The 10,305-nt window shown below is 40.6% G+C and overlaps 1 protein-coding gene across 1 annotated transcript in view; it reads left to right on the plus strand.

Moving 5' to 3' along the window:
• NPHP1 (nephrocystin 1) overlaps positions 1-9,328 on the plus strand; it is a 32,482-nt gene extending 23,154 nt beyond the window's left edge. Inside the window, exons 15-20 of the mRNA XM_044428927.1 lie at positions 961-1,037; positions 1,585-1,684; positions 2,687-2,799; positions 3,845-3,918; positions 5,682-5,726; positions 8,889-9,328. Of these exons, the coding sequence (XP_044284862.1) occupies positions 961-1,037; positions 1,585-1,684; positions 2,687-2,799; positions 3,845-3,918; positions 5,682-5,726; positions 8,889-9,161 (682 nt within the window). The 3' untranslated portion in view covers positions 9,162-9,328. The remainder of the gene's footprint in view (positions 1-960; positions 1,038-1,584; positions 1,685-2,686; positions 2,800-3,844; positions 3,919-5,681; positions 5,727-8,888) is intronic.
• The last annotated feature ends 977 nt before the right edge of the window (positions 9,329-10,305 follow it).

Consider the following 10,305-nt stretch of genomic DNA (forward strand, 5'->3'; position numbering starts at 1 on the left):
GCGGATTGCAGCGGAATTCGAAACAGAAGTAAATTTAGCACCGGCGAGTCCTGCCTTAGATGACATCCGTGGATATGCCCAGGATGTGTCTTTGCCCTCAACAAAGCCTGTCACCTGATGAATTTGATTGCTTGAGTCAGAGGACGATGTGATAGCTGCACACCCAACAGGGACTTTGGACTTTGGTTTCTCAAACACAGCTGCTCATTCCAAAGTATAAAGCTACTTCTGAAATTTTGTGAGTGTTTTGGAAGTAACTTAGGTGGGGGCTATTGCAGTTTTGAGGGACTGTGGGGGGGGGGCGGGTCTGTGTGTGTGCATCTTAACTAGCATTCCAGGCAATTACAACCTTAGTATAGAGAATAGTGATATTAACCAAGGGAGGAGGGAAGGGTACCCCAAATCACTAGAATGGGTACACATTCATCTACTTAAATAGGTGCCATAAACTGCCAGATGAAATCTGAAAACAATTTATTGGATATGTCTTATGAACACATATACTTATCAACCTGGACTCCCCTGGCTTTATAAATTTATATTGTTTTATTGTATTTTATTTATTTATGGTTTGTGAGCCACCCCGAGGCTTCGTTGAATGGGGCGGCATAGAAGTCGCCTAAATAAATAAATAAATAAATAAATAAATAAATAAAATAAGGCTATTATTAGGTCCTTTCGCATAAGACAGCATCTAATAAATAGTTCTCATATTGCATTTGGCAGTTTATGAAACCTGTTTGAGTGGATATGCATTTCCCATAAACACTGATGCCACATATATACACACATGGCACTAGCAGTTTTATTCTTATTTAAATACCATGCTAATTCAGAAAAGGGGTAGCATTAAAATTATAGGGATTAATTTCTAATATTTTGTCATTTCAAGGAAAAGCATTCCCCCACCCTCTCCATTTCATAAAGGAACTTACAGGTCTCTGTTTATATATTTTGCAGAACGTATGAGCTGCTTTTGAATGGTGGGACTCCGTATGAAAAGGGAGTTGAGGTAGACCCATCCATTTCCAGAAGAGGTATAGTTTCTCTCACCCTTAATCTGAAAATTAAAACGAAAATGAATGAGTGGGCACATCCTATGCATTATGACAGGAATCCTCCATTATTTTATAAAGCACCTCATATTGTGGATGTAAGTGGTGTAGACGTTTGAAACAGAAACCAAACCTACAGGTTCCTGTGAATGGCATACAGTTTAACAGCAAATGGCATTAGAAATAGGGAAGGTAAGAGATTATTGAACTAAAAGTTTTACCAGTTTCATTGTCTGTAGGCGGATCATCTGATTGTAAGAAAGGCTGATGAGCAGTGTTAACATTTTCTTAAAAGCAGTGAGTGTAACAGCTGTATAATATGCATGAGAAGGTAATGATTCTAACTGTAATGAGAAGCAAATGTGTGATCTAACAAGTAGGACAGAATGTGATGAATATAAGCCAGAGTAACAAAGATCGCTGTAAAAAAATGAGTAGGCTGCAAAAGGGCTGGAAAACAAAAATAAATGAAGGATTTATTTAGCAATATCGAGTTACCTCATTGTACATGTTATTTCTTTTCCTAAAGCCAGCAGTAGTGTTTTCCATCATATGATAACACTAAGGAAGCAACCACAACTTCTAGTAAAACTGAGGTCATTAAACACACGCTCCAAAGGCATACTGAAGTAAGTAAGCCAAATTTCCTGTAGAGTTTTCATGATGTTTAAGTGTTGTTACTTCTGTATATCTTTCATATAGGTACAGATGTTGTACCTATAAGGTTATGATTGGTTCAAGACCACTTCTGAGAATTTTTTACATGGCATCAAAAGCCTCTGGATTTCAAACTTGGAGTAAAGCTTTGATCAACTACTAATTGCTAATACTGTTGAAGGTCACCTGCTAAATACTGTAAATATTACTAAATGATATTGCATATCAACTGACAAATGCAAAATATATAAGTGAGGAACCAACAGGGTACTCTTCATTGTGAATCAAAAGAGAAGATCGTAAGGGGAAACATAATAAATTTTCAATTAATTAAAATTTTAAAAAACCAATACATTTTCAATTAACATAATTCAGAAATATGTGTTTAGTTGCTTGATCTATTACATTTACCAGTCTAAAAACAGGTTGAATAAAAGTATGTCTCCTATTACAGGAACATCAGATTTTAAACTTGTTTTAAATAAACAAGAACTTTTAAAAAAGAGGGATTCACTAATGTCTGGGAGAGAATGGGAAATGTGCCTTCTAAGATGATGATACATACAAAATCCATTACTTTTTAATGAGTAATGTTTGCCTCGGGAGTATAGAGGCTGATAATAATTAATTTGGCACAAAAGAAAAAACCTGGAAGGTATACTTCCCTTGCCCCTACTCTGCTGAGACCCTTAAAATCTTGAACTATGACAAATGCAGAATATACTGTCTCCTCTGGTTAAGACTTGATTCCTAAATCACTTTCTAATAATCTGAATAAACATGTTTGTTCAGCTGTCTTTTTTGGGTTGTTTAATGTTAGCATTGCTTAGCTGCCAAGGAGACCAAAGCAGCAGTTCATAACCAGTCAAAACAATATCTGTGTTTTTCATTCAGAAACTGTGCATGTTAAATTCTCTTCAAATATTTTAGAAGCAATCTTAATGGGCAACTTGATTTCTTTTGTCTTTTTCTAGTCTTCTGCCAGACGTATTAATTGGTAGCATGTGTTACATACATCTCATAGTGTTTTATCGTCAGATTCTTGGTGATGTACTCCTCAGGGACAGGCTAAATATGCAAAACGCAGGTGAGTGTGGTGCTTTTCAGATAGAAAAAAAATAGTAGCTGCTTGATTTACTTGGTCCCTTCATGGAAGATGTTTTCGAAGTAACAGAGATGCCCAGAAGTACAGCGCACAATTTGAACGGGAAACAGTCATCTGGCTCCCTTAAAGGGGGCATGGACTTATCTGGTTCTTGTAAACCCTTTTCTCTATGCCCCCTCCTGCAAATCCCACTATCCATTTTAAATTCATACATACTCAAGGTCTTTGAAATGGTTAAAGAACTACAAATTTGTACTAAATAATCCCCAGCATGCACCTTGCTAGATGGCACCCAGTGTTCCAAAGTCCCCTATGAAACACATTTTTGGGTTTTTTGCAAGAATTACACCAGCAAATTACAGGTGTAAGTGATTCACTGGAATCTTTTTATGCCCATCCCTTTCCTTTTTTTAAAAAAAAATCAGATACTAGCACACAATGATGTTTCTCAGGATATATTGCATTGATGCAGAATTGGCACACATCTCTCTTTAAAAACAAACAAATACACATATACCTTCTTAGAAGTAGATACCTATCCTGATCTTACTTTAAGAGACTGTGGGAGCATGCAAGAGCACATGGTCGCTACCTGCTTGTGAGCTTGCAGAGACCAAATAAGTCTATGGTTGTATTTATTTCTGAATACTGCCAAAGCTGCAGAATAACATAAAAAAAGATCATTCTCAGACCCAAGAACCTTACAGTATAAATATTGTAGAAGCTAATTTTAATGCTACAGGTAGCATAATCTTTGTGACTTGAAGTACTGTTCTGGATTGGTTTCTATCAAGGATAGTGCTTTTTGAAAGATCTTGCTACAGAAGCAATGACGATCCCATTTCTCTACATTCTACCAGCATATTTGGCGTTTGTTAAATTGTCCTTGGTTGATGTTCAGAATTTTAAAAAGCCAAAACTATCATTTAAATTCTTCTGCAAATTGCTTCTGTCTTACATAACGTATCACAGACACCTCTACAAATAACAAATGCTTTTTTGTCTCCCCACCCCCCACTGCATGCAGATTTGATTGGCCATCCAATTTTGGCAACTTTTCCCAAACTCATGGAGCAGCCGGATCTTATGGATGCACTCAGGGTTGGTGAAATGTATTGCTTTGCTAATCTGAAAGGACAGCTCAAATGAAAACTCATTTCTTTCCAGCATGAGCAGATTGAATGCTTTTGCATACCTCTGTCTCCTAGCTATTTAAAGCGGCTGCTCTGATGATGTTAGGCTTGGGTAAATATTCTGGAAGCAAAGTAAACAGAAACAGAAGCAAAATGCATAACATTTTCAGAAAGAGGCAGCTTAGGAGGGACTGGAATGTAATAACAGGGTGTGGTGTGTTGAAAGAAAAGCTCCAAAAGTTTGTCTTTCCACCAGTTATTGAAGGAGTGATTTCTGTTAACAACTTTAGTGATCTAATCTGAATATGAATCCTTTGGGGGAAAGCAGAAGGTCCTTATTCTGATTATTCTGTGTGGGTGCATGCATGCCTAAAAAGTAATTAAAGGGATTTATTTGGTAGCATCCAAATATTGAAAATGATGAGTTGGAAGGAGGAAGGAGGGAGATTTTCCATCAATTTCTCCCTTCTCTCTGCAGTCTCTGAAATGTTTCTCTGAAGGGTTGAAGGACCCTCTGGAGTGGTACAAGAGCTGGCACAAAAGGCTCAGTGAAGAGCATTGCTTCCTTGTGCTCCAGCAGGATTGCAGACCCGCCCCCCCCGCCCCCACCTCCACCCCTGGAGACGGCTTTTCAAAAGCCCATTGCTGGTGACAGGCCCGTCAAGGTGTCCAAGTGGTGCATCGAAGGGCTGTCACAGTTTCATCACCCCCCCCCCTTAGAAGTAGCACAAGAAAATTCTGCAAACATTTTCATCACAGTCACCGTCCCCATCATCATTTTGTTTTATTTTAGTCAGACTTGTGCAATTGCACAGTGTGTAAAATAGGAAGACTCACCTGGGTAGTACCTGTAGTGTGTCTGCTGTTAAATAGCAGCAAGCACACACAGAAAGGCAATGGAGAGCTTTCTTTTCTCTCTGCTTTCTCTTGTCAGTTGTCAGAAGGCAGGCTGTCAAGACAAACCAAAGCCATGAGTGATCTTTGCTCAGTAGTTCACATCCTTTGCAACGAGATCTTCTGGCTTTTGTTTTGGTTTAAAACTGACCTTTGTTAGATTCCTCTCACTTTTCCACCCTTTTCCAAGGTTCCTTGTGCTCATTAAAGTGGAAGAGTGTGAGCCATGTTTTTTATGGCAGCACTGAGGTTTGACAGCTAAAATTTTGGTTCTTTTGGAACGGGTTTCCTTTCCTTTTTCTTTTTGACCAAGCTATTCAGTTTGTTTTTGACAAAGTACTATCCTGGCATGAATGTGAATGTCCCTCTAAAAAAAAAAATGGGTAGATTGCTTCTTGCTCTCAGGATCCCACAATGGGGTCAGTCTTTTTCCTATGTATAGAACTTGGCACTTGTCCCTATTAAATTTCTGTAAGCTGTCCTGAGGCTTGTTGCAAAGGACGGCATAGAATTTTTTAAATTAAATTAAAAATTCAATTTAATTCTTTTGCATTCAGCCCAGAATGCTCCAACCTATCCTATCAAGGCCACTTTCAACTGCAACTCCACCTCCTTTCCTATCCTCTTCTTTAACAAGCTATAACTTTCAATTGCTATGTTCCAGTCATGGGAATCATCCCACCAAGTGTCAGTATGTCTCCCAAGTCATATTTGCTTTCAGCAGCCATCTCCCCATTGCTATCTCCAACCCTGTGCTGATAGGATTCTTTACGCTATTGTCATGATTGAAAACTGAACCTGATGCAGAACCTTGGATCTTTTTATTTTACTTTTTAGAGTGCCTGGGCAGAGAAAGAAAGCACACTAAAGAGATCTGAAAAGGTCAGAAGGCAAGATTTTTTTTCTTTATAAGAATGATATTTTATGCATACCTACACTTTAAAGCCTGATCCTATGCACTGTGGTACCACGCGTAGAATTGGCAGGGAACTCCTAGCACTAATTCATGGGAGCTATATCCCTCCCATTGTGTTGATGAAGGAACTTATGCTTCTTGTGCTGAAGTCATTGGCACCCTTATTCTGGGATGCAGAAGGTTTGTAAGCTGCATTGGAAGAGCTGCTCTGGGGTGAGCTGAGGTAGCCCGCGCAGAATGGATGTGATCAAAATGTTTAATTGAAAGCCTGGTTCACTATAATTAAGTATATGAATAACAACCCTGGCTAGGTTATAAGTGTAATTAACCACTGAAGTTTTGCTTTTAGTAAGTACAGCAAAGACAATCGGTCTGTGATACTGAAGTGTAGTAAAATGTGTGTCTTAATGGCTGACAGTGCACACACCCCTTATATAGGGACAATTAAGAAGGGCACTAATTTGATGTTTCTTGATGGTTTATTCAAGGTTGGGATTGTTAAAATGACTCGTCTGGATGAGTGAATTCTTCATCCTAGAATAACAGGCCTGTAGTTGCTGTTTATCAAGGGAAGAAAACCAGGTCTCAAACCTCATAGGTGGGGTTTGAAGATGAGCCTCTTAATCTTCAAGCTGCCAGGACCAGGGTGAAGTTCAGCTTGCTGTTAAAGATTATCTCTTTTGGTGTTATCAATCCTACCTGGTGGAGAAGATGGAGGATCCTTTTACCTGGCAGGCTGGCTTTAGTGTGGCAGAAATAATTAGCTTTGGTTCTTTCTGCCTCTTCTTCCATTTCTGAATAATTTGGCTTTTTAAAAAATAGGCTCTGGTTGTCCTTTATCCCGATAATGTATCCCCCAGCCTGTTATCCGAGCTGCTGGGTTATACTGAGGTCTGGGTTGTGTGGTTTGATTAGTAGGGTGGGGCATCCCTGGGTAAATTGTCCTTCTCCTTCATGGTCTCTGAGCACCCCATCTATGGACTCTGCACCTTCATGGAACCTTGATTTGGGAAGCTTCCATAGCTGAGATGTATTTGGCAGGCACTCGCCCCCCCCCCCCGGCTGTCAACTGTTATCAGATTTCTGCCTATTCCCTCTCTTTTCAACCACCATTATGGTTGCTTCATTGGGAACATTGTCCTTTCTCATCGTAGAAAACACTCACTCTTGGCTGAGAAATATTTTTCTTTCCTGACATGTCTTTTATTATTTGGAATTTTTGTACCTCTTCATTTATTTTAGTGATCTTTGATTGCTCTCTTGCCTCTGAGTCATATGGCCCCAAAGGCACACTTTCAGAAGTGTGTCCATTGCAACATCACACTTCCACCTATGGATGGTCACTCCCACTGCTGACTGTACCTGGGAGAGTCCCATGTTGTAGATCCTTTTCTCAAGGTCACTGAGTAGGCTGGAAAAAACGGATTGGACACACTTAAGGGTCTTCTTTGGAAGAGAGTGCTGGATATGGTGGAAGCCCCCCCACAAACTTGGGGAATCATGGTATCTGCCTTCACTGACTGTGTTTGTGCCATCTTTCCTTTTTCTGCTCTCCCGGCTGTAATTGGGCTGAGCAGCCCCACCAACACCAAGCCTCAGTCTTGGTGAGTCTCAGCAGTGACTAAAATATTGAAACAGGCCCATTCAGCTGTTCTGTTGGACCAGGCCAAGAAGAAGGAAGAGGAAAGGAAGCGCTCGGCACCTGGCATCTCATGAAGCACACATTCACCATGACTCCTCCCCCTGACCGTGTCCATTTGGAATTGGGTGATTTCATGTCATGTGACATTTATGTAACCATGCATGTAGCCAGTACCAACATGCTCTTGCAGATAAGCTCAGCTGGACATGCCAGTTGTGCCACAGATGAGAGTGGATCCCAGTGTCACATTCCAGCGTTTTTGAACATGGGGCACAGCTCATCTGAACTTCTTTGCCACTCCAGAGAACGTGGCCTGCTGACCACTCTACGCTTGAGCTGGGATTAGGAAGGGGCTCTTAGTGTCCTCCTGGCATCTGTCGCCTTGGGAGGTGCAGACTATGCTGCTGCCCTATGAGATTGCAGGAACCGAGATGGATGCAGCAGTTGTGCTCTCACTCCACCTGTGCAGGAGGCACATCGGCCGCCTTTACTCAAGGAGCTCAATTACAGTCTTACGCTGGGTTGCAGCTGGGTGATACTGGGTCCAAGCCATGCATTTTACCACATATTTCTGCTTGGATGTTGGAACCAGGGCTGATTGCTCTCTTGGTTGGGCTGTTATCTCCTTTATCTTACAGTAAGGGCACCAATCCATCTCCAGTAAGCTAGCTTGTTAATTGCCCATATGTGTGATGCACAGAGACCATGAAGAAGAAAACAGGTTGTTTACCTGTGATTGTAGTTCTTCGAATGGTGATATGTGCATTCACACAACCCTCCTGTCATCCCACTTCAGTGGCAGGACTTTATACTACAGGCATGGGTGGTATCAGTTCTGACGTTGGTACCAACACTTTTAGTTCTTAGACCATGATGTTAGTTTCAAAGGAACCGAGGGAATAGATGGAACCTGCTATCAGTAGACGGGGGAATGGGTTCCTGCCAAAAACCTCTCAGCTGTGGAAATTTTCCAGATTGAAGCTTTGCACAGTACAGAGCCCATAATATGTGCGTGCACAGGTGAACACCTGAAGAACTGCAGTGATGGGTAAGCAACCTGTTTTTCCTTTTTTTGGCTGCCCTGTATACCTTATTTGAAGGGTGGGGTATACATTTCTATAACCAGCAAGTAAAATACGTAGTTACGTAGATAGTAAACCAAAGTGGTAGAATTCTGGGCTACATTCTTTTAGACTGGAGATGAGGGGCCATGTTTTTTAAATGCTGGCGGTGAGAGGCCATGTTTTTTAAATGCTCCCCACTCAGGGTGGAGGGAGAGGAAAATAACTTCTTGTTTGTAGCAAACTAGCAAATTAGTAATTACCATGTGATAGAAAAAGCAAGGTGAGATACCTGGGTAATTTCAAGGATGTGATTATGAGTCGACTCATGGTGATTTCTGTACAAAAAAATGAATGTAACTTCAGGATATCATCAAGGAATAATGTAATTTAATTATTTTCATCTTTCTCTTCTTCCTTGTTAGAGAGACCAGGAATTTCTGAAGTCCGTGTTTGTCCTGGTGTACCATGATTCTGTATTTCCTCTCCTCCAGTCTGTGTTTCTCCCAGAGTACAAGTGGGCAGAAGAAGAGTCTGAAGGCACTCGCTGGCACATGATTGCTGATTTCTTAAAGAAGAACCGCGAAAGAGGCAGTGCTCTGTCCTCTCTGGTGTCCCCAGAAAGCCTTCACAGAGCTTTTGACGTCACAGAAATAGCATATGATTTTCTAGGAGAGGCAAGGAAAAGTAGTCCTTGAGGATGAATGCCTTTTAAGGTCCTGCATCTCTGCTAATTGCCATGCTAGCATGGCTCATTTAAACATAATTGATGAGGCCAAACAGTCATATTTTTATACTGTATCAGTTTTAAAAATAACTTATATTGGTACACTATGGGGATATTTTTATTCAGATTGTATGTTGGCTAGGCTATTTTGTAAAATTTTTATACAGTTGTAAAGATATGTTTGTTATCTTTGATAAAGCTATTTTCATTGTTTTTGATTGGGTTCCTTTATAAAGTTATCAGTGAGTTTTGATATTCCCTCTGGAGTTTGCACTATAGCAAATGTCATTTGGGGTGTCATCCAATATGGCTATGAATAACCTTCTGAATTCAGAGGATACGGGCTTCTGTTTGCTTGTGGAGGCAAGAATAGCCTCAAAATTTCTTTCCAGAAAAAACAGTGTGTGTCTTTTGTCCCTGCTTGCAAGGGGGAGGAACTGAGATACTGCCATGCTTCTCTGCATCCTGGCAGAGGCTCAGACTTCCCCTTCTCAACCCCCGGAATGCTTCTCCAGTGCCAATTATGAAGTTGCACTTAGAATTTTGGTGCTGCAGCCCCTCTGAAAAGGACTGTGAGGGTGGAGGGAGGGAGTTCCAGCTCCAAACGCCAGCATTTCCAGGGGCTGGGACTCAGTCTGACCTGTCCTGTGGCCTTTAGGATTTCATCCTTGCTGAATGTTGACACGTACTGCTAATCTTTTACCTTTGGATGGCAAGTGGTAAATATCAGAAACTCTGATTTTAACTAGTAAGTCTCTAGAATTGTAGTCTCAGTGTTAAGTAAATCACAGAATTCTGTCAATTGTTTATTTGAGCACTTTTGGACTTGCTTTGGTAAGTATCGGCATTTATGAGAAGCTGATGGAAATGAAGATATTCAGTCACCACTTGGAAGACATGTAAGTGGTTCTTAAGATTTGCAGGTAAATGTGGGATATTTCCCAAATGTTAAGAATTAACTGGCAGTTGTCAACATCTACAAAGAAACTCTCAAATGAATTGGCCAAAAGCAAGGACTATTTGGGGTCTGGTTCTGGTGTGAACATTTATGCCACCTTGGGGAAATTGTATTATGTTAAGGTCTTAGCATCAAAATGGAGATAATTTGCAATCAC

The sequence above is a fragment of the Varanus komodoensis genome, unplaced genomic scaffold (genome assembly GCF_004798865.1).
Source record: "Varanus komodoensis strain SLA01 unplaced genomic scaffold, ASM479886v1 scaffold2, whole genome shotgun sequence".
Classification (NCBI taxonomy): Eukaryota; Metazoa; Chordata; class Lepidosauria; order Squamata; family Varanidae; genus Varanus; species Varanus komodoensis.